This window comes from Erinaceus europaeus, chromosome 3 (genome assembly GCF_950295315.1).
Source record: "Erinaceus europaeus chromosome 3, mEriEur2.1, whole genome shotgun sequence".
NCBI lineage: Eukaryota > Metazoa > Chordata > Mammalia > Eulipotyphla > Erinaceidae > Erinaceus > Erinaceus europaeus.
In genome coordinates, this window is record NC_080164.1 from 131679185 (window position 1) to 131704553 (window position 25369).

Genomic DNA, 25369 nt, shown 5'->3' on the forward strand with positions numbered 1-25369 from the left:
ACTTAAGTGTGGGAAACAAAGTACTGATGTCTGGTGTCTGAAATGACAGTTTTCTGGGGCTAAACCCTAAAAACCTGTGAGTCTGATATTAGCTTTGGTGATTAGCATCAGAATCAGACTGAATTAAGAGACTCAATTTGTGTCCAGAGAATTGGCTGCTGTATATCTTAGCTGTATACTAGCAACAGAATACTGAAATTCATCTTCAACATAATGTCTGGTGTGTGCACATGCTTCATAAGGAGAAGAGATATTAATGTAAGAGGCAAAGAAATCACAATTCTGCATAAAAGGATTTTATTGAGTGGTCAAATCCCAGTGAGTAATTCCAGTCATTGCTTGATTCTGTTAAAATGTGCTCTAAGACTCTTAAAGTATACAGTGCCTCACCAGAAGCTGTTTCGTTTTGGACTGTGCCAAGTAAAAGACTTCATAAATTCTTGTTCTCTTAAAAAATTTCAATATAAAAATGAAAAAGAAAATCCAAAAGCATATTCAAAAATAATAAAATGCCACCATGGACTTACAGTAAAATATCTTTTTTTTTTAATGGGATTAATGGTAGTAAGATGTATTTTAAGTAAGTGCCTTTTTCCTGACATTTGGCTTCTCCCATATCAGTATTCTCATTCCTCTAGTGTATCCTTCTACTCTCTCACTCATAATCGAGTCTTTCTCTGATACTCTATTCCACAGACATTGTTGAAGAACTGGTATGTGCCAGGCTCTATACAGTCTATAACCCATCCTCACAAATCTCAGACTTTAAACTAAAAAAACAAAGAAGAATCTTTATTTTTTCACATTATATTCCATGAAATCTCAGACCCCTAGGAAACTAATTTGAGGATTATGGAAACAGAATGCATCCATGGAAGGTAACTTTGCCCACTCCAACAACTTTCATTTCAGAATCCTGCTTTTTATGAAGCACAGACTTAAAAAAATTAAAAAGCCCAGGCTTGCCACTGAATCCTAAACCCTTTGCATGTGGGAACTATTTGCTGGGCAGCAGGTAACCAGCTGTGCCCATTTATGGGGGGAAATGGAGGACAGTCTTTTAATTAGCTTCTACAAACTCTAAGTATGAAAATCTTAATTCAAAAAAAGTACTGAACTTAAATGATAGATACATATTAAAGTCTTCATTGAAACTTTTGACTTTGTTACAAGATGATTTAAAATCCTTGTCTTTCACAACTGTCCAACAGGAGCTATTTTTTATTACTTTTACAAATAATTCTTTGTGCTTTCTGTGTACATTTTCTTAGCTTCAAACATAAGAGTAGCAAATTAAGCCTGCGGGGAACCTTTTTTTTTTTTTTTTCTTTTATTATGGTTGAAGCTCAGCACTTGGATTTGGTCTCTGTTTTTGTCCATGAGCCCTAGAGAGACCCACAAGTAGCTGCTTTAAAAGGGGGGGGGGGGCATGACATAAAAAACAAAAACTACAGAGCATTCAATGGATGCAAAAATGAAACCATGCCCTCACTGCCCCTCATCTTGTTCCTTCAGATTCACAGTTGGAACTATTTCTTGGTCATAGTATATTAAGCCCAGATCCGGCTTCACTGTCAAGTTTTTAGCATACACAGCCAACCAGTGAACAATGGCAGAACCTTTTTATGAGAATATTCCAAGGACAGAATATTCCCATGTGTTATTGTAGGTGACACAAGGCCATATTTCTGAACAGTTTCTGTCCTGACAGATAATATTCCATCCATCCAAGCATAGTGGTGCCAGAGTTGGAACTTCTTCAGAAGTTGGTTCTAAGCCCTTTGGATCTGAAGGCAACTTTGGGAGTTGGCAATATTCCCATGTTTCACTAGGCCTGCCCTACTACTCCATGGCAGGGAGACCACCATGTCTGAAACACGTAGAGAGGATGAAGAGTGTGAGAAGAGCAGGAAGGCTGGGTAAGAGAGGGGAGGAAGTGGCCATGCACAAGTTTCTTGCTCTGTCGTGCAACATTTTCAGTGTAACAGCATGTGTTTGGACACATAAGGGCTTGCACTTCTTCCATGAAGAAATCACTTGCCCTGAAAAGCTCGTTTGGCAAACATGGCTGTGAAAATGTGTGTGCAAAACGTGTCATGAAGGTATGTGACGAATCCTGCGAGTGTGTCCTGCCACTTAAACCCACTTCACAGCAAGGAAATATTGACAGGTTACACCTGGTCAGTCTGATATTCAGAAGCTTCAGAAAGGCTTTCTGAAAAGCTGAGGAAGTTTTCTTGGTACTCGGAGCACACAATCTCATAACGGTAATGCCGGAATTCCACCGCAAAGGTGCCAAAGTAGGACAGGAAGCACATGACCAGGCCCCACTGGACCCGGGCTGCATACATGTGGATGCCTTGGGCCATGAGGATGAAGTCTGGGGAAAGGCAGTCAAGGAAAGGACCCCATCAGCCGCATCAAAGCTGTGTTCTTTTCTAGGTAGGGAGGTTGCCTAAGTGGGTCTCCCAATTATGAGCAGAACTGTCAACACAACATGAATATGGACACAAATATGCCAGATAATACTGTTAAGCTCTCACTTTGTGCTGAACATGCTTCTAAGTATGTTCATGGAAAAATCTACTTAATCCTGGGGTGGTGGTGCATGACGGTGGAAAAAGCCCAGTTATGGGTGAGAATGTTTTGCAGATACCTATCACAGTGAGATGAGAAATTTTACCCATGTGCCAACAACAACTGTACTATACTATAAGCCACTAACCCCCAAAATATCAGCATCAGTTAGTTAAAAATAAGGAAACTGGGGGCCGGGAGGTAGCACAGCGGGTTAAGCACACATGGCTCAAAGCCAAGAACCCAGTTGGAGCCCCCGGCTCCCTACCTGCAGGGGAGTGGCTTCACAAGTGGTGAAGCAGGTCTGCAGGTGTCTGTCTTCCCTCCCCTCTCTGTCTTTCCCTCCTCTCTCCATTTCTCTCTGTCCTATCCAACAACGACATCAATAACAACAATAATAACTACAACAATAAAACAACAAGGGCAACAAAAGGGAATAAGTAAATAAATAAATATTTTAAAAAAACTAGGGCAACAACAAAAAGGAAAGAAAATAGCCTCCAGGAGCAGTGGATTTATAGTGCAGGCACCAAGCCCCAGTGATAGCCCTGGAGGTAAGAAAACAAACAAACAGGGAAACTAAGGCCAAATAAGTAGTAACTGCTTGAGATCACACAGGTGTTAACTGGTAGGGCTCAGATTTAGATACAAGTACCCTGACTTACATCTGTGTTCAACCATCTCTATAGCTGTCAGTATGTTAGTCCACATTTAATGACCTACTTGTTTATTTACCACTCAGTTATGACCAGCTATAATGAGTTGGTATTGTGACAAAGAATGAGAACTTTAGTCATGGAAAATGATGGTACAGTGACTAAGCTTCAAGAGTTTCATCTCACATCATTTCTTAGTTTTTTGTTCCCAGTCGGCCTGTGGACACAACTAGCATTTTTCATCTATATATTTGTACATTATTATGTACCTCACCGTATATTTCTGTTTTTTATAACACTATTGAATAAACATTTAAAATACATTTAAAATATTATAAATGTGACATTACAACTGAGTTGATACCCTTAAGGTGCATTATAAGTACCCAGTGAACAATGGCTACTGCAAGAGAGAAGATGTGTAGATGTGTTAGCTATACAGACTGCTTACCTGCTTTCTCTGATTTCCATGGAGAATCTGTTAGAATGCACACTACAGATTACTCTGGCCCATGGGATGAGTGATCTGATTGGTGGGATGGAACTGGCTGGCTTCCTGCCTCCTGACTTTAGACCAAATTGCCAGTAAGTGGGGCCTGTACTCCAAGCTCCACTAGTTTCTTCTTTCAGTTTATTTCGGGGTGGCCAAACCCAAGTGTATACATGTGCATGCATTTTTTGCACAGAAATACAGAGAAAATGAGAGTGAAGGGGGAGACAGAAACACCTGTAGCATTATTTCACCACTCATGAAGCTTTCCCCAAAAGGTGCAGATGAGGGGCTTAAACTAGGGTTCTTGCACACAGTAATGTGTGAGCTCTACAAGGTGCACCATTACCTAGCCTCATATGGGGAGAGAATTAAACAGACAATGGTCTCCTCTGTGTGGCAGTGTTCTCTGCTTTGCATTTCTTTGCTCATTACTTCACTACTAAATGGAGACACTGAATTTCACGGTAGGGTAGGGGGTGAAGTGGGGTATAGATGGGAGTAAGGGAGAATGTTGCTGTTCCTTTTCAAGTTTACCAGAAACATTGATTTTTTTTCATACCCTCTTGCACCTTGAATCTGCTTTTTTTTTTTTTTTTTCTTCAAGATTCATTTTACCAGAGCACTGCTCAGCTCTGGCTTAAGGTGGTGTAAGAGATTGAACCTGGAAGCTTCAGGCATGAGAGTCTGTTTGCATAGCCATTATGCTATCTCCTCCACCCCATATGTTCTCCACTAGTTGAAACTCTCAGGGGGGATGGAAGAAGGGCCATGAACAACATCTCAAAACCTCAAAAACATCTGTTTAAAACAAATGCAGATGTAGTGGTAATATAGTTTCAAGACTATTCCCCAGAAAAACTCACTTATTTTTCTTGAAAGACATAAATGTGTTTGCTTCTTAAAATTCATTTTAAGAAAAAAAATGCATTTTAGAGTTAACAAATGAAATAATAGGATCATGAATGAAGTCACAAATGAAAAAAAATTAAGATGAAGGGGAAATCATAATTCTCTCTTAGTCACACATTTATGCTTTTCACAAAGGGAGACTTTCATATTATTGTTGATAATGAGAATGCATGACACCATTCAAAGTACTTTTACCAATCTTGAGAAGGCAGAGCTTGAGCATGAAAAACAGGTCTTTGGCATGAGAAATAGGTCTGGGAGATTGTGTTTGTATACTTGTTGAAGATTCTGAGATGATCTAGTAGCACTCAGAACATAACTAAATGGGAATGATAATATTTTTCTACATAGACAAGTAATCTGGTTGTTTTTGTTATTTGTTTGTTGCTTTTGTCACCTTCTGCTCTAGGATGATTTTCTTTCAGCTAGGGATAGAGAAACAGAGAGAGGAGAGGGAAAGAAACCACAGTACTGGGTTGTGCACATGGCAAACTGGAACAAGAGCACTATCCAAGGAGTTAGGAATTACCTGTTTCTTAACCTCACTGGTAAAGAGCCTCTCCACATTGAAAGGATACAAAGGACCACACAGAGAGTGATGAATGCTGAGAGAATAACTCGTGGAATCCCAACTTTACGACCTTCATTCTTGATGTTGACTTTGAGTGTCAGTGCAGCCTGGATCCAGCAGGTCAGTGTGCCAAACCCAAAGGTCAAGGATGTGCCGACATTGTGGATCTCCTCATCATTTGTGAGCTAAAGGATGAACAGAGAATGGTAGATGTGTGGAGGCCATTTAGGAAAAAATAGGCCTGTGGGATAAGTGAAGTAGGAAAAAAAAAAAAAAAGCACAGGGGCCAGGTGGTGGCGCACTTGGCTAAGTGCATAAGGACCCAGGTTCAAAACCCTGGTCCCCCACCTGCAGGGGAAAGCTTCACAAGTGGTGAAGCAGTGATACAGGTGTCTCTCTGTCTCTCCTTCTCTATCTCTCCTTCCCTCTCAATTTCTGTCTCTATCCAATAAATAAATAATTATTAAAAAAAGCAAAGTGATTTCCTAATAACCAGATGATAGATTCTGGAAAGACTAGAGTCTGAGTCCCCATTGATTTATTGTGTTTGTTCTCAGTTGGTTTGCACTCTGAGGAAAAGAAACAAATAATACTCCCAAACCTCAAAGCATTTATTCAGAAAGACCACAAATGGGAGGTGGCTCATCGAGTCAAACACCGGACTCAAGTGCAGGAGGCCCCAGCTGGTATCACTGGCACCATCACACACTACAGTTGAACAAAATCCTGGCCTCTCTAATTCAAAATAAAAAAAAAAATCTTCAAGTACAACAGGGGGCCCGGTGGTGATACACCTGGTTGAGTGCACCTGTTATGACCAGGTTCAAGCTCCCCTGTCCTGCAGGGGGAAAGCTTGGTGAGTGATGAAGCAGTGTTGCAGGTATCTCTCTGTCTCTCCCTCTCTATTACCTCCTTCCCTCTTGATTTCTGGCTGCCTCTATCGAATAAATAAAGATAATTAAAAGAAGAAGAAAAAAGGCACAACAGTAGTCGTAATTCATTCCTTGAATTCATTTTCCAGAGAAGCTTTGCAAAGGATTAAAAGAAAAACAAAGTTACATGAAAAAGAAAAATGTCAACGTTTCTATAAACACTAATCACAAGTATCATTTTCCAGACTAATAAACAGACCCAAGATCTGGCTATGTATTTATTGGTTGAAGAGGATCATGGCTAAACAGGTCAAGAGTTTGTCAGCACAGGCAATAGATAGTATTTGAGATGTTCTTTACTCCTACAAAGCTAGACTGTGTGTATAATGTAACTTACTCTTTCTTTTTATTTTGCCTTTCTTCTCTTTTCTTTCCCAGAGCACTGCTCAGCTCTGATTTATGGTGGTTCTAGAGACTGACTTTGGGACTTCACAAGCTCAGATATGACCATTATGCTGTCTTCCAATCCCTCAATCAATCCATTATTAATGGATTTCAATTTGTATCCTTATTACAAAAAGAAAATTAGGCATTTGCTGTACATATTACAGAAAGTGTTCTTCACATGTCATGCCATATCATAGCTCACAGTCCCTTGGATTCTTCTAGGACTTTAGTAAAGAACAGAACATCTACTTAGTGACTTACATCCAAGTCCTTACTGGAAAAAAATGATAATTATTGGGCACTTTTTTTTTTGATAGGACAGAGAGAAATTGGGAGAGGAAGGGAGAGAGAAAGATATACCTGCAGCACTGCTTCACCACTTGTAAGACTTCCCCCTGCAATTGGGGATACGGTGGGGGTGAGAGGTTGAACAGGGTTCAATTGAGCATGGTAACTTTTACACTCAACCAAGTGTGCCAACACCGAGCCCTGAGAACTATATATATATTTAAAGCACACTAGCACTTGCAGTAAAGGCAGGTGAGGAAAAACGTCTTATCAAGGTTTCAGTTAAAAATGCTTAGTATAAAGTAAACCAAATTTCCAAATAGCTTGGCTATAGTAATAAATGTCTAGTTCCTTCTTAAACCCTAAGACAGTAGGAACTCCCCCCATTGTCTATAAAACCCATATTTCTCCCAGGCATGGAACCATTAGGGTGTGGCTCATTTTTCAGCAGGCTACTCTCGACCCATACCAATTGGTACTGCATCTGCTGATCTCAACCTAATCAATGCAACCAGTACCACCTCGACATGTTTCACTTCAGATGGTGTCCACAGACAACAGGCCTTCGATGTCAATCCTTCAGCTCTAGTACTCTGGTGAGAATATTCCTAACTCATAGGACTCCTTAATTCCATTTCATGTAGTGCACCTCTTAACAAAGCCCCAACACCTAGATATGAACCAGGGCCCAAGAGACAGAGCACATGTACACATGTATCCGTAATTTAATCCGAAAATATATACCTTAAAGCAAAAGTACACAAGAGTTTGTGGTGACCCTTAAGTGCAGCAAGCAAGTAGAAAGACCTAAAAAAGACAATATAAACTACTTAATCCAATAGTTTCTCCTAAGACCTAGATACTCTGCTCACCAACTTCCTATTTCACTTCTCTCAATCACTCCAAGGCTAATTTTGTCAGACAAAGTAAGGACTACAAAAGCTGGATGAGGGCAAGAGACCAAAACACTTTAATGATGGTTCTTTTGCTTACTACCAGGCCACCTCATCTCCTGGGGGCCCTAGTCAGAGAATCTCGGGATTCCCACACAGACAGGATGGGCCTAGACCTCTAATAGATCCCTCTCTCCACTGTCACTGGTCATCTCCATCAACAACAACATAATGGACCCCTTTGTGGGCCCCTACAGGACCTTACCCTCAATGTGGATCAATAATGGTAGGGACTGCCCCATTCTCAGAAGTGGGGAATCCTCTATCACTCGAGGAAGGTAGGTCTGGCAATAGGTGCAGCCTAGAATGTTCCTAGCTATCACCACAGAATGTGAGCTCAGACCTGCAGGGATACAGAGGTTACACAGCCTCCTGCACTGAATATAGGTCCAAGATCAAATCACTGGGGTTTACAGTTAAAGGTATTTATGTACTTTTATCATATTTGGGAGCTACTCTCTTCCCTGGTCCAGCTTTCTAGTCCTTTTTCCAACTATGACACCATCTCCCCCAATAATACCTTTGGCCTACCTGCATGTTAGATGTCAGGCAAAAATTAGTAAAGTCATGGGCCCCTTGGAATATACCTAAAATAGACCTACTAACTTTTTCCAAAATGGAAACCTCAAATTTCACTTGCTTTATTTATGCCTTTAGGTTCATGATTATTAAATAATTTGTTCTACTTTTTAATCTTAATGCTTTTCCAGACACCAAGTTACAGATGCTACCATGATGCCAACCTGACTTCCCCGGGCAGAGGACCTCACCATTGTACTCTGGAATCCCATCTCTGTGGAGCCCTGCCCCACTAGGGAAAGACAGAAAAAGGCTGGGAGTATGGATTGACCTGCCAACACTCATATTCAGCAGAGAAGGAATTACAGAAGCCAGACCTTCCACCCTCTGCACCCTATAATGATTCTGGGTCCATACTCCCAGAGAGATAAAGAATAGGAAAGTTTCCAGTGGAAGGGGTGGGATATGGAACTCTGGTGTTGGGAAATGTGTAGAATTTTACCCTTTTTATTCTATGGTTTTGTTGATATTTTATTTTTTATTTTATAAGTAAATTAAATTTAAAAAGAAAAAAGATGCTTAGTATACTGTTCAGGAGCCTAATAGTATAAACCTTCAATTATTCTCCTGATAATTTATTATCTTTGTCAATATGGTTTCTTTTAATTTTATTTATTTATTTATTTTTCCCTTTTGTTGCTCTTGTTGTTATTTTATTGTTGTTGTAGTTATTGTTGTTGATGTCATCGTTAGATAGGACAGAGAGAAATGGAGAGAGGAGGGGAAGACAAGAGAGGGGGAGAGAAAGATAGACACCTGCAGACCTGCTTCACCACTTGTGAAGCGACTCCCCTGCAAGCAGGGAGCCAGGGGCTCAAACCAGGATCCTTGAGCTGGTCCCTGCACTTTGCGCCACCTGCGTTTAACCCGCTGCGCTACTGCCCGACTCCTGTCAATATGTTTTAAGAATGAGTTTTCTCACGGCCAGGAGGTGGTGCACCTGGTTAATAAACACTCATATTACAGTGCACAAGCTCCCAGGTTCAAGCCCTTGGTCCCCACCTGCAGGGTGGAAAAGCTTCCCGAGTGGTGAAGCAGGGCTTCAGGTGCCTCTCTGTCTCTCTCCCTCTCTATCTCCCCTTCCCCTCTCAATTTCTCTCTGTCTCTATCCAATCATAAATAAATAAAAAACACTTGCTGAGTTGCTTCTCTATGCTAGGGGAAGTCTTGGGGGTTTAGTAAATTTTCAAAATTGAAGTTAGTTTTATAAAATTCACTAACATGTTTCCTTTGATGGATTTGCCATACGGGTTTCTCTAAATAGGCAGAGATAAAAGTGTCAGGATCCAAAGGAATCCTCCTGCACCAATGGTGGGAATGTCAATTGGTCTAACCCCCTGTGGAGAGCAGTTTGGAGAACTCTCAGAAGGCTACAAGTGGACCTACCCTATGACCCTGCAATTCCTCTCCTGGAGATATATCCTAAGGAACAAAACACATCCATCCAAAAAGATTTTTGTATACCTATAGTCACAGCAGCACAATTTGTAGTAGCCAAAACCTGGAAGCAACCCAGGTGTCCAACAACAGATGAGTGGCTGAGTAAGTTGTGTTCTATATACCTAATGGAGTACTACTCAGCTATTAAAAATGGAGACTTCACCGTTTTCAGCCCATCTTGGATGGAGCTTGAAGAAATCATGTTAAGGGAGATCAGTCAGAAACAAAAGGATGAATATGGAATGTTCTCACTCACAGAAGTATATAGCCCTTCTAATACTTTTCCAAGAACACACTATATTTCCAATGCAATGTATACAAATACTCACATGTGAAAATGAGAACTTGGACAAGTCAGATTGAAAGATGAGAGGCTTGCTGCTGGAGAAGCCACCTTTGGCACCTTCTAAGGTTTGTGCAGAATACAAAGGGCCATATAGTGACTATACCTTCATGACTATAATGAACACATAGGTAAATTGTGAAAAAGGACAAAGGAAGTACCTGAAAATTACCAAGTAAGGTCATCCCAAAGGAAGCCAGGCACAACGATACCAATCCACTAATATTCAGCCACGGATTTAAGACCTTAGGTTTCAGTTGTATGAAACGCAGAACAGCTACCACAAGAGCTGGGAATAAAACAAGATGTTAAAATTAAAATCATTAAATTATACACCAAAAGAGGCAGAGTTCTAAATTACAATGTGCAAATACTAAACTTTTCTTTTTTTTTCTTTTTTTTTTTAATTTTTTTTTTAATACTAAACTTTTCATTGCAGCGCACTGAAGTCTCTGAAATGACAATTTTATTTAAAAGAAATTTCACGTTGTGCTCAAGATGCTCTGTTTTACTTAGCCTGGGAGAAGCAGAAAGGAGAGGAAGCAATAGGCTATATGTTAGTTTGCTCATGGAGGAATGATAGAGCTATTAATAGTGTTGTCCTCAAAGTTCTCAAAACCAAGGTCAACACAAAATAGACCAGTTTATGAAAAGACTGCAGAGGCTTTGCACAAATAAAATGAGAATTGGGAGTAGATAACATAATGGTTATGCAAAGACTCTCATGCCATCTCACTCATAGGCAAAAGTTGAAAAACAAGATCAGGGGAGTTGGGCAGTAGCGCAGCAGGTTAGCAGCAGGTTAAGTGAAGGTGGCGCAAAGCCCAAGGGCCAGCTCAAGGATCCCGGTTCGAGCCCCCGGCTCCCCACCTGCAGGGGAGTCGCTTCACAAGCAGTGAAGCAGGTCTGCAGGTGTCTTTCTCTCCCCCTCTCTGTCTTCCCCTCCTCTCTCCATTTCTCTCTGTCCTATCCAACAACGACGACGACATCAATAACAACAACAATAACTACAACAATAAAACAAGGGCAACAAAAGGGAATAAATAAAAAAGATCTTATTTATTACTTATTGAATAAAGACAGAGAGAAATTGAGAGGGAAGGGGGAAAATAGAGAAGGAGAGAAAGGAGAGATACCTGCACTTACTACTTCCTAAGATGATGGTGTAGAGTGAAACATTAAGCTTTTTACCCAGTCTACCATATTATTGAAGAAATGGATTCCATCACACACACACACACACACACACACACACACACACACACACACCACACACAGACCTTAAGTGCAGTGTTTTTTTAAAGAGAGATTAAAAGTAAATTGTATTACTTTATTATTTTTTATTTTATTGGATAGAGGCAAAGAGGAATTAAGAGGGAAGAGGCAGATAGAGAGGAAGGGAAGGAGGGAGGTCAGGTGGTGGTACACCTGGTTAAGTACACACATTACCATCTGCAAGGACCTAGGTTCAAGCTTCTGGTCCTCACTTGCGGAGGGGTGGGGGGGAAGCTTCACAAGTAGTGAAGCAATGCTTCAGGTCTATCTATCACCCCCTTCCCTTTCAGTTTCTCTGTCTCTATCAAAAATAAACAAACATTTTTAAAAGAGAGAGGGAGAGGTGGTAAGGAGAGATATCTGCAACACTGGTTCATTGCTCATGAAGCTCCCCCCCCCTGGCGGTGGGAGCCAGGGGCTTGAACCTGAATCCCTGTGCATTGTAACATGTGCACTCAACCAAATATGCCACTGCTTGGTAAATTTCATTTTCTTTGATTAGAATTAAAGAGAAGGCCCCAAGCATCTATGATTAATTTAATTCTCTTTGTTTAAAGCTTGTCATCTAGTCACGCTCCAGTTTTCTATGTATTAAATTAGGTAATGCTATTTACTTAACTACCTCACAGATATATGAAGACATATTAAGTTAAATGGTATAAAAATTTCTTAACCTCATGAAGTTTAATATTTTAGGGGGAAATACATTAATATATAGCAGGAAGACAATTAGAAATTCATGAATTGGGGGTCGGGTGGTAGCACAGCAGGTTAAGCGCAAGTGGTGCTAAGAATCCCGGTTCGAGCCCCCAGCTCCCCACCTGCAGGGGCGTCGCTTCACAAGTGGTGAAGCAGGTCTGCAGGTGTCTTTCTCTCCCCCTCTCTGTCTTCCCCTCTTCTCTCCAGTTACCTCTGTCCTATCCAACAACAAACAACATCATCAACAATAATAACCACAACAAGGCTACAACAAGGACAACAAAAGGGAAAAAAAATGGCCTCCAGGAGCAGTGGATTCATGGTGCAGGCACCGAGCCCCAGCAATAACCCTGGAGGCAAAGAAAAAAAGAAATTCATGAATCACCCTATTTATATAGCTACTAAGTAGGTAATTACTTGCTCCCAGCTTTGCCTTGATTATAGGATATAAATACAGAAAAAACAGTCATAAATTTGCATTTCCCATGTATACTGAATTTTATAGTTTCAAGCTATAAAGTTAAGAGTAATGGTGGCTCTCAGCTCCAAGTACTACTTTTCAAAGATTAGTACACAACATTGGGTCTGGAAACAAAATAGAAATAAACCACAACTTATGAAATCTTGAGTTGTTCAGCTCTGATTTAGCTTTTGTATACTTATGTTCCAATTAATGTTCACGACTGGTCATTAAATTGATATTATAGCTTGGCTGACAATAGTTTCTCAGCTTATTATTTTGAAATGCCCATATAGGAGTTATATCTCAAATCTAATAATGACAAGAACTATCATAGACACAGAGGGATTGAGAGAGGCACTCCAATGTGACAGGGGCCTGCTTCAAACCAGGGTCGTGCCCATGATAAAGGAGTCTCCCTCCCAGCTGAGCTATCTTGCTAGCCCAACAAAACTTTTTTTTTTTTTTAGCTTTTCTTCCCATTTTTTGCCCTTGTTGTTTATTGTCATTGTCATTATTGTTGTTTTTATTGCTGTCATCGTTGTTGGATAGGACAGAGAGAAATGGAGAGAGGAGGGGAAGACAGAGGAGGAAAGACAGACACCTGCAGACCAGCTTCACCTCTTGTAAAGTGACTCCCTGCAAATGGGGAGTCAGGGGCTCGAACTGGGATCCTGATGCCGGTCTGGTCCATGCGCTTTCTACCATGTGTGCTTAACCTGCTGCACCACTACCCAGCTCCCCATTTATTTATTTATTTATTTATTTATTTTGCCTCCAGGGTTATCACTGGGGCTCTGTGCCAGCACTATGAATCCACTGCTCCTGAAGGCCATTTTTCCCATTTTGTTGCCCTTGTTGTGCTTGTTGTAGTTGTTACTGTTGTCATAGCTGTTGTTGGATAGGACAGAGAGAAATGGAGAGAGGAGGGGAAGGCAGAGAGGGGGAGAGAAAGATAGACACCTGCAGACCTGCTTCACTGCTTGTGAAGTGACCCCCTGCAGGTGGAGAGATGGGGACTCGAACCGGATCCTTACGCAGGCCCTTGCACTTTGTGCCATGTGCACTTAACCTGCGGCACTACTGCCCAGCTCCCTAACTTACTACTTTTTAGGCTGGGGATCAGAGGAAGAAGCAAGGAGAAAAGAAACAACATAAAGAATGTAATAGTAATTAATCCCCCAATAAAGAAATAAAAAATAAAAAAATAAAAGACTAACAGTGGCCTGGGAGGTGGCATAATGGCTAATGTACTGGATTTGCAAGTATGAGGTCCAAGTTTGATCCCTGCATTGAATGTGCCAGCACTCTGGTTCTATATCCTTTCTCCATTATTAATAAATAAAATTGGAAGAAAAAAAAATACTCCAACACAAAGTGATCATCAGATAAAGAAGTCATCAGAGGGACCAGTCAGTGGTGCAACCAGGTAAGTGCACATAGTATAAAGTGCAAGGACCCGCAGAAGGATCCAGGTTTGAGCCTGTTCTCCATCTGCAGGGGGAAGTTTCACAACTGGTGAAGTAGGTCTGCAGGTCTCTTATCTGTCTCTCTCCCTCTCTATCTCCCCATCCCCTCTCAATTTCTCTCTGTCCTATCCAATAAAAATTAAATTAAACGTAAAAAATTGGCCCCCCCAAGAGCAGTGGATTCAATAGTGCTGGCACCGAGCTCTGGCGGCCAAAAAAAGTCATCAGATTAAGAAAGAACCCCAACAAAGGGTACCTTAGGGGACATTTACAATGAGCTGTGTGTAGGCATTAGTCAGGACAGAATGTCAAAGTACCAAGCTAGCACATTTTGTTTCTTTTAAAGATAACAAGTGAAAAGAGGCATTCTGGAGATTATTCTCTTACTGTCATTTATTTTGGAGGGATACGATTGTGCAGGAACTTTGGTTGAAGCCTCAACAGCTGCAGAAGCAGACACTGCGGTGACCTGCCATGCTGGTCTGACCCACTAGGCATACCTTCTACCCAGAAGAAGAGTCAAAGCCACTCTCTGGGTCACCTGCTTCTTGTTAATAAATATGGGGCATGTATCTTCTGGTTCCAGCACTGTTAGTCTTCCCACTTATAGTACAGATGATAGATCATTTTACCATGAATAAGTGACAAAATTAATCAGGAAACAGAAACCTACTCAGTCCTTATATCCTATTTTATTTATTTATTTTTTAAAATATTTATTTATTTATTTATTCCCTTTTGTTGCCCTTGTTTTATTGTTACAGTTTTTATTGATGTCATTGTTGTTGGATAGGACAGAAAGAAATGGAGAGAGGAAGGGAAGACAGAGAGGGGGAGAGAAAGATAGACACCTGCAGGCCTGCTTCACCACTTGTGAAGCGACTCACCTGCAGGTGGGGAGCTGGGGCTCGAACCGGATCCTTAGGCCAGTCTTCGCGCTTCGCACCACGTGCACTTAACCGCTGCACTACCGCCCGACTCCCTATCCTATTTTATTTTTTAATTATTCCTTTTAAATTTTATTTATCTAATTAATTATTGTATAGAGACAGAGAGAAGTTGAGAGATGGGGAGATATGGGGAGAGAGGTGGGGGCAGAGAGAGCTGCAGCATTGCTTCACCACCTGCAAAACTTGACTTCTAAAGGTGGGGACTGAGGACTTGTACCCAGGTCCTTGTGCACCATAATATATGTATTCAACTGAGTATGCCACTGCCCCAGTCCTTCTTTATGTATTTTTTAAAAAAATTTTTTATATTTATTTTATTTATTTATTCCCTTTGTTGCCCTTGTGGTTTTATTGTTGTAGTTATTATTGTTGTTGTCATTGTTGGATAGGACAGAGAGAAATGGAGAGAGGAGCGGAAGACAGAGAGGAGGAGAGAAAGATAGACACCTGCAGACCTGCTTCACCGCCTGTGAAGCGACTCCCCTGCAGGTGGGGAGCCGGGGCTCGAACCGGGATCCTTATGCCGGTCCTTGTGCTTTGCGCCACCTGCGCTTAACCCGCTGTGCTACAGCCCAACTCCCCCTTCTTTATGTATTTAAGCCAAAGTTTACCACATTAATATTGTGATCAACAGATTAATTTTTCAAGCTTTATTCAACATTTTAGATTAAACTGATAGGAATTTAGCATCATTCTTTTAACTTCCAGAACTGCGTTCTAAACACAGTTTAGTATCACTCTGACACATGCAATGCTAGGGATTGAACTTGGAACCTCTTGTTTGAGAGTCTAACACTGTGCCATCTCCTAGGCCATAGTCTGTATATTATTTTACTTATTTTTTTATTTTTTAATTTCTTTATTGGGGAATTAATATTTTACATTCGACAGCAAACACAATAGTTTGTACATGCATAACATTTCCCAGCTTTCAGTATAACAATACAACTCCCACTAGGTCCTCTGTCATCCTTCTTAGATCTGTATTCGCCCCATCTACCCACCCCAGAGTCTTTTACTTTGGTGCTATATGACAATTCCAGTTCAGGTTCTACTTGTGTTTTCTCTTCTGATCTTGTTTTTCAACTTCTGCCTGAGAGTGAGATCATCCCATATTCATCCTTCTGTTTCTAACTTATTTCACTTAACATGAATTTTTCAAGGTCCATCCAAGATCAGCTGAAAAACGGCGAAGTCACCATTTGTTATAGTTGAGTAGTATTCATATATATGTGATATATATATATATTACACATATATACCACAACTTGCTCAGCCACTCATCTGTTGTTGGACACCTGGGTTGCTTCTAGGTTTTGGCTATTACAAATTGTGTTGCCAAGAACATATGTGTACACAGATCTTTTTGGATTGGTGTGTTGGGTTCCTTATTTTACTTATTTTAACACTGCAAATTATGATCTACACAACTGCCCGTAAGTATTGACATAGATAATAGGTGAATATTTCTTTATCATAACCTGCGTTCATATTTCCCTCCCTATCTGATGAACCTTATAGCAAATAGAGGCGGCTGCTGCTGCTGTCTCCACCCCCACTTCCTGAGCAGAACAGTTTAAGATAAGAGCATTAAGAAGGAATCCAGGCTGGCCAGCACCACCGAGCAATTCAGGCCCAAATACAGCTGCAAGCCCCTCCCAGAGCCCAGTTGCTTTGTGTCAAAGTAACACATTAACCCTGACTGCATCTCTGTGAAAACTAATTCACCTTGTCCTGCTTATTTGCAATGGAAATGTAACCATGCTGTGAAATGCTATTTAAACCTGTGCTGTTCCTTTGTTTGGGGTAGAGAATCTTTCTGAAATTACTCAATTCTCTCACCTCCACTGGTGAAGTAAACTCCTCTCTTTTCACTACAATGGGCTTTGGTCTCATGTTTGGGGATAATTTCTGCAACAGTGTGACTTAATAGGAAGTTCAGGAGGGTTCTTTTTTTTTCCCATTTTTATGAGAGAAACTGGGGGAGGGGCCAGAGCACTGCTCAGTACTGGTGTATGTGATCCTGGGGATTGAACCTGGGATCTCATGCAAGCCAAGTCCTGTGTTCTCCTGCTGAAATATCTTTCTAGTCCTCAGGATAACTCTCTCTTTTCTTCGTTTTTCCTTTTTTGTCTTTTGTCTTTTCTCAAGGTGTTTCTTAAAGACAGTTATAGTAGTTATGTCACTTCAAGTTACAGTCTGAGGTCTAATTGGGCACACTGGGGAAGAAAAGGTGAAAGAGACTTGCCAAAACCTGTCACAGGGAAAGAATTCTGATAACCCAATTTCCACTCTTTGGAAGCACCTTTCTCCTCAGACAGTCCCAGGTGGTCTAACCAATTCCACTCTGAGCTACCCTGAAGAGATATTCCTTAACCTGAGATTATCATCAACCAAGGCAAGAAGGTCAAGCAATAACAGAAAAGTCACTATCTTCTTTCCTCAACCCATGGTTGATGAGTAAGACATGGGTGGACTTCCCCAAATCCATGTCAAGAATTTGCTCCTTCCCATTTCCCCCCACCACACACCCAGAACTTGCCACCCAAATATAATTGTATTGTCTGCAGCTCAGATCATGACTCTCTCTTGCCATCACTGTTCTAAGAGCTAGTTATCCCTCATGGATTTTCTCTAATAAAGTTGCCTTGTCCGTCGACCTTTATCTGTGTGATCTTTCTCACCAATATTTCTAACAATAGGCATCTACAGTTCAGAACAAGAATTATTAGTAAACTGATTCGTTTTCATTCCCAGAGATGACACATAAATAATTGTTGGTTTAGTCCCACTAAACACTAATCTTAATCAGTTTTGTGTCTACCAATTGGCACTAAAAATGATGAAAGATAATAAACACTGGAAGCTGTAATACCTTAGAGCAGGAGCTCTAAGCTAAATTGCTGCTTGGTGGAGAAGGGGAAGATTGGAGAATCAGATAATGACAAATATCATTTGGAACAAAATCTTCCTTACTTTGGTTTTTTGAAATTATTTTATAATTAGTTAATCATATGCTTTATAACTGGATAGATCTGAGAGTTGTACTTTGGTTTTTTGAAATTATTTTATAATTAATCATATGCTTTATAACTGGATAGATCTGAGAGTTGTGCAACCTGGTACTTTTGTGATTATATACTAAGGAATTCCAGGAAACATGGGAACATTGTCTTAAGAATGTGAGGAGACCCACCTGCAGGGAGTGCCGCTTCAAAAGCGGTGAAGCAGGTCTGCAGGTGTCTGTCTTTCTCTCCCCCTCTCTGTCTTCCCCTCCTCTCTTGATTTCTCTCTGTCCTATCCAACAATGACAGCAGTAACAACAATAGTAACAACAACAACAACGATGAACAACAAGGGCAACAAAATGGAAAAAATGGCCTCCAGGAGCAGTGGATTTGTAGTGCAGGCACTGAGCCCCAGTGATAAGCCTAGAGGCAAAAAAAGAATGTGAGGAGAACACCACATGTCTCCCAATATGTTTGCTGGTTTCTTTCTTTCTTTTAAAAAATATTTTATTTACTTTTTTTTTTTTTTTAAATAAAAAAGAGTAAAACACAGTAAGAAAGAAAGACACAGGAAGACCAGAACACTGCTCAGCTCTGGCTTATGGTGGCGCTGTGGATTGAACTTGGGACCTCAACAGCCCTAGGCAGGAATGTCTTTTTTATTATCTTTATTTATTTATTGGATAGGGACAGCCAGAAATCAAGAGGGAAGGGGGGAGATAGAGAGGGTGAGAGATAGACACCTGAAGCCCAGCTGAAGCTTTCCTCATGCAGGTGGGGACTGGGGGCTTGAACTCGGGTCCTTGCGCAATGTAACGTGTGCGCTCAACTAGGTGCGCTACTACCCAGCCCCAGGAATGTCTTTTTTCTGTGTTTCCAGCTCTGCTGGTTTCTTTGAAGCCCAAATGGAGGATAGTCAGCTCTTGACAGTTTTTTATAAGGGCAATCCCCTGAGGCTTGTGATGAAATGAGGAGGTATTTGCAAAGCACTTAATGCTGTGTTCAGAATAGAAAAGGGTGTCATTAATTAAGCCCTGGGGGGGAATGATCAAAGGAGAAGGTGGTAGATTGCAGGCTCTGGGTGTAAGAAGAGGGGCACTTGCCCCTGCAAATCACCTTGGGTTTCGTGTTCTATTATATGTCAATGTCTCCAAAGCAGCCATTTTTGCTTTGCTGTGAATATGCTGATGGGCTTTTCTTCACCAGAGTGTAGTAAAGGATAAAAGAAAAGAGCAAGCTGGGGGAGATAGCACAAGGGTTATGCAAAAAGACATTTCGTGCCTGAGAATCAGACGCCCCAGATTCAATCTCCCTGCACCACATTTTGCCAGAGCTGGAGAGCTGAGCAATGCTCTGGAGAAGAAACAGAAAAAAAAGGAGAGAGAAGAAAGTATGAAAGTATAAAGCTGCTGGCAGGTCTCAGGCAGAACATGACTGGTGTCCGCATGACCACTGGTCTTCTATTAATAAATATACCTTTCTCGGAACTTGTGAAGATCTGAGACATGAAAAACCTGCCTGCCAAGGGTATGAAGAGAAGAGCCTCTTTAAAGATTCAGCAGTACCCGGGATCCTGGTACCAGGATCAGGGCTTCTTTCCTCGTCTTTTAACATAAGCACAGCAGCCTGTACCTTTCAGACTTTTCTTGCTCTAGCAGACGGACTAAGCTCCGGGCAAGGTTGCCTAAAGGCTTTGACCCAAATAGTGTCAGATCCAGGGAGGAATCTCATAAACTGCAGAGAAGATACCTCACAGGTTCAAGAGAGGCCCTTCAGTTTCTCATGTTTTGAGTCTTCTGATTCAGCTATGGTTCTGCCTCTGCTGCCTGTTGAACCAACTACTTCTCTGCCAGCCCACTGAGTTGTCTAAGTCTTCCCTTCCCCTCTCTTAGAGCAAATGCTAAATAGAATGTGCTAAGAATGAGTAGGGCAGTCAGGGAGGTGGCTCAGTGGGTAGAGCTACTAGCTCGCATGTCTAAGGTCCTGGATTTGATCCTCAGTACTGCATATGGGCTCTGGTTGTAGCTCTTTGGTCTGTCTGACTCTCTCTTGTTAAATAATCTTTATTAAGTTATTTTTATTAATTTCCTCAGCTATAGCATATACTGGTGCCAGGGAATGAACCTGGGACTAAATAAACAAACATTTTTTAAATTAAAATATAGGAGGTAGTGCAGTGGGTTAAGCACACATGGTACAAAACTCAAGGACCAGCGTTAAGGATCCCAGTTTGAGCCCCCAGCTCCCCACCTGCAGGGGGGTCCCTTCACAAGTGGTGAAGCAGGTCTGTAGGTGTCTTTCTCTCCCCCTCTCTATCTTCCCCTCCTTTCTCCATTTCTCTCTGTCCTATCTGGCAACAACATCATCAGTAACAACAGTAATAATAACCACAACAATGATAAAAACAGCAAGGACAACAAAAAAAGGAAAATAAATAATTAAATATATATGAAGAGTAGGACCAGGGAGAGATAGCACAGTGGTTTACACAACAGATTTTCATACCTGAGATTTAGAGATACCATGTTGAATCCCCTGCACCACCATAAGTCAGAGCTGAGCAGTGTTTTGGAAACAAAGGTAGAGTTATTTGGATAAAATCCTAAAGGAAGTACTGCTGGGTCATAGAGCAGATCAATTTCTAGTGTTCTTTTTTTGAAATTTTGTTAATATTTATTTATTTATTTTCCCTTTTGTTGCCCTTGTTGTAGTTATTATTTTTGTTGTTGTTGTTGGATAGGGCAGAGAGAAATGGAGAGAGGAGGGGAAGACAGAGAGGGCGAGATAGACACCTGCAGACCTGCTTTACCACTTGTGAAGCAGCTCCCCTGCAGGTGGGGAGCCGGGGGCTTGAACCGGGATCCTTGTGCTAGCCTTTGTGCTTTGCACCACATGTGCTTAACCCGCTGTGCTACACCCAACTCCCCAATTTCTAGTGTTCTAAGGGGCCTCTAGACTTTGGATGGAACTTGAAGGAATCGTTAAGTAAAGTAAGCCAGAAGGAGAACGATGATCTCACTTATAGGTGGTACTTAAGCAGCAAAGCAAGAAAAGAGCAACACAGGGTGAATCCTGACTGGGTGGGGTATATTACAGCAAAGCAAAGAATTCTGGACTAGGAGGAGACAGGGCACAGAGGGTGTCCGGTATCCAGTACAGGATGATGAAGAGCGACTTGGCTTGGTGGTGTGAGTAGTGTACAGACACCTATCACAGGGACATAAGAAACTATATCAAGGTGTTAATAACTCTCCTGTAAATCTTATTTTCATCTTAGAAGGAGTGAAAACCTCACACTGAAAAGAACCATTTTCAGAAAAGCCCTATTAACAACTTCACCTGTCACTGGCCCATCCCCTATATCATGCCAGCAAAGGTAGACTAGGGTAGCCTGACCTTGGAGGTGGTGTACATAGCAGACCTAAAGAAGGAGAGAGAGCATGACTGGTTGCCAGGCTAGCTGAGAGGATACACTCATAGAAAAAATGGCCTGCTTTCCTTCCTTCCTCCTTTCCTTCTTCCTTCCTTCCTTCCTTCCTTCCTTCCTTCCTTCCTTCCTTCCTTCCTTCCTTTTTGCCTTTCCTTCCTTCTTATTTGACTGAGGAGAGATGGAGAGATACCTGCAGCACTACTCCACTGTTAAATAAGCTTGTCATCATCCATCCCCCCCCACCCCCGTCCGCCCCCACAGAGGCCTGGGACCATGAACCCAGATCCTCCTGCACATAACACATCCTACACACAGTCCCTTTTTATTTATTTATTTTTCTGTACCCTACATTTCTATTTGCCATTTTGATATGCAGAGGAGACACATTACCCTAATTCTGATGCTGACCTCTGGGTTTAAAGACAAGATGTACACATACCAATATTTATCACAGAGTCTATGGATTTTTTCATCTTTGCCAGTGATAGAGTAGCAGAGTAGTGAAGGCATTCTTTTAAAAACAAATACACCGCACACTATTATATTATCATGGAGAATTTTATGGCATATGAAATACACTATTTCATGCAACAAAAGAAATAAAGTTAAGAATACACTGTAATGACAAAGGTAGTAAAAGGGGGGGAGGAGAAAGTATAAAGTAATCAAGGTAAATATGTGAATAAAGTAATACCTTCAAAATGAAAAACAGACATGATGTGACACCAAATTACCAACTGAGCCATTATGCTTTGGGTGAATTTCAAAAAGAAAAACAAACAAAAAAAAACATACCAGAGCACATACAGCATTCGTTATATTCTTCTTACCTAGAAATGCTGCCATGTTCATAACTTGACTAAACACACAGCTGGCAGGAGGGTCATCACCTGCAATACTGAAATAAGATATTTTATCTTTTTAATTACTATGTTAAATTCTATAATTTTCTGCATTTAGACAATTGTGTTTCCTCAAAATTCACATGTTGAAATGGTATTGGTATTAGAATGTGGAGCCTTTGGGAGGTCATTAGGCCATGGGTGTGGCACTTTCAGGAAGGGGATTAATGCCCTTAAAAAGATCTCTCAGGAGTCAGGCAGTAGCACAGCAGATTAAGTGCACATGGCGCAAAGCACAAGGACTGGTGTAAGGATCCCGGTTCAAGCCCCTTGCTCCCCACCTGCAGGAGAGTTGCTTCACAGGTGGTGAAGCAGGTCTGCAGGTGTCTGTCTCTCTCCCCCTCTCTGTCTGCCCCTCCTCTCTCCATTTCTCTCTGTCCTATCCAACAACAATGATATCAATAACTACAACAATAAAACAACAAGGGCAACAAAAGGGAATAAATAAATAAACTTAAAAAAAAAGATCTCTCTCTTCCTCTCATCACCATTTGGAGATACAGTGAGAAGACAGCAGTCTACAAGCTCACCAAAACCCAATTCTTAACACCCTGATCTTGGACTTGCAGCCTGCACAGTTGGGAGAAGTAAATTTCTGTTGTCAGAGTAGTCAGAGCTAAGACCCCCTCCCTAAGATAACAGAAGAGAATTATCAACTTACCTTATATATGGTGCATGCTTGACACCAGGTTTCCTGAATAACAAAAGATAAATAGATATTGATGTTAAAGCACGGTCACTTGTGATGGTTTATGAAGTTTACTGGTGAACAATGAGCTACCCAGAAATAAACACTACCTTTCAGCTGAATTTAATGGGAAAATCTTGTCATCTTCCACAGCTATAAAGTATCTAAGAAGAAAAAACAATAAAGTTTATAAAACAAGGACATTTTCAAAAACAGAATTACAATTCTTAGTCTCATTAGATTGATAGCTACATTAAATCAGATTCTTTTGTTTTTATTGTCACCAGGACTTTACTACTCCAGGCTAACATTTTCAGACAGAAAGAGAGGGAGAGAGAGAGAGACAGAGATAAAGGGAGAAAAGGGAAGAAACCACAGCACTGGATATTCCTCTAGTGTAAGGGAGTCAAATTCAGACCTGGGTGGTATACATGGCAAAGTAAGCACACTGTCCAAATGAGCTATTTTGTTGACCCTATATTCATTTTTTTTGCCAAGTGGGAAAATTCAGTTTTTCTATAGCACTTTAGCTCTTTGAAGCGCAAATGTCATTAAGACATCAAGTTAATGGCAAACATTGCAAGTATTACCTAGTAACTGGAAAAACAATGAAATAAAACCCCACAACTTTGAGAAAACTTAAATTAGAATTTCATAATTCTCAGGATGTATATTTACCACTATTAATAAACTGCAAGAACGAAAATAATTTTCTAGATGTGAATAACATTTGAAATAAAAAGACCAGACAGACAGGAACACCTGATAAGAGTACATATATGACAGTGCACAAAGATCAAGGTTCAAGCCACTGGCCCCCACCTACAGAGGGGAAGTTTCAGGTTTGGTGAAGCAGTATGGCAGTGTCTCTCTTTTTCTCTTCCTATCTCCCCATTCCCTCTTAATTTCTCTATCTCTATCCAATAAGTAAATATATGCATTTAAAAAATAATACTTGAAATAAAAAAGTGAACAAGAAAGTACAGGAAAGTTTTATGATCCATTTAAGCAAACACACACATTATGAACTGGAAAGAGAGTAGGATCCTTAGCCTGTTAGTGTCAAATTAACAAATCTTGTATTAACGAAGCCATACTATAGTCTATAGGGTACACATTGTAAGAGGAAATCAGGAACACAAAATAAAAATATAAGCTTCACTCTCTGTTTTGCATAACTTATTACCCTTATTATTTACTTCAGAAAAAGGGAAGAGAATTCGAATGCTAGCAAGGCTAAATTAGTAAGTACAATTTTATGGGTTTTTAAAAATTATTTATTTGTTGTTATTGATGTCGTCGTTGTTAGATAGGACAGAGAGAAATGGAGAAAGGAGAGGAAGACAAGATGGACAAGGGGAGAGAAAGATAAGACACCTGCAGACCTGCTTCACCGCCTATGAAGCGACTCCCCTGCAGGTGGGGAGCCGGGGGCTCGAACAGGGATCCTTACACAGGTCCCTGCGCTTCGCGCCACGTGTGCTTAACCCGCTACACTACTGCCAGACTCCCGATTTTACGTTTTTTATAAAGTACATTCAGGGGGGCTGGGTGGTTTCTCTCCCCCTCTCTGTCTTCCCCATCTCTCTCAATTTCTGTTCTATCCAACAACAACGACAACAATAATAGTAACTACAACACTGATGGGCAACAAAAGGGAAAAAATGGCCTCCAGGAGCAGTGGATTGAAGTGCACGCACCGAGCCCCAGCAATAACCCTAGGGGCAAATGAATAAAGTACATTCAGATAGATAATGCTATGTGTCATCAATTTTTACATTCTTATTGGCATCACACCCAAGATCTTAACCATTTAAATCAGAGAATACTCACACTATCCATAATCCAGCTGAAGTAAACAAAGTAAAGACAAGAGGTAAAAACATCCACACGCTGCATTTCTTCCCATCCATTCCTGCACCACTGAAATAAAATGGGAAGTTATTAATGACTAAGACAAAAAGGAAGTTTACTTTAACAAATAACAAAAAAAGTACAGAAATTACTATTTCAATCAGGACAGTCACTGCTGGCTGCATGCATGAGAAATCATCTGAGCAGGTAACATGGCTACTTGTGATCAAGCATCAGCTTCAAAATCCTTGTGGCTCAGCAGAGAACAGTTGGAACATTGTTGAAAAAGACACTTAGATAAGTATTAATGTATTTAAAAGGAGACAGGATAAAAGAGTTTAGATGAAGTCTTTCAAGGGAAAGGCTAACGACCAAAGGCATACTCCCACCTATTTACTATTACTATTAATTTTTAAACCAGAACACTGCTCAGCTTTGGCTTATGGTGGTGCTGGGGATTCAACCTGGTCTCTCAGAACCTCAGGCACTGACGTTTTTGTTTGCTT

The 25369-nt window shown here is 40.9% G+C and overlaps 1 protein-coding gene across 9 annotated transcripts in view; it reads right to left on the reverse strand.

Annotated features, from left to right (window-relative positions):
- Window positions 1-280: 280 nt before the first annotated feature.
- TMEM150C (transmembrane protein 150C) overlaps window positions 281-25369 on the reverse strand; it is an 83266-nt gene continuing 58177 nt past the window's right edge. For all 9 annotated transcript variants that reach the window (XM_060187937.1, XM_007518490.3, XM_060187935.1 and 6 more), the window contains 7 exons: window positions 24843-24932; window positions 23120-23173; window positions 22983-23015; window positions 22250-22317; window positions 10290-10417; window positions 5214-5391; window positions 281-2380 (listed from right to left, as the gene is read on the reverse strand). In XM_060187937.1, coding sequence (XP_060043920.1) covers window positions 2172-2380; window positions 5214-5391; window positions 10290-10417; window positions 22250-22317; window positions 22983-23015; window positions 23120-23173; window positions 24843-24922 — 750 coding nt within the window. In that variant the 5' untranslated portion in view covers window positions 24923-24932 and the 3' untranslated portion in view covers window positions 281-2171. The remainder of the gene's footprint in view (window positions 2381-5213; window positions 5392-10289; window positions 10418-22249; window positions 22318-22982; window positions 23016-23119; window positions 23174-24842; window positions 24933-25369) is intronic.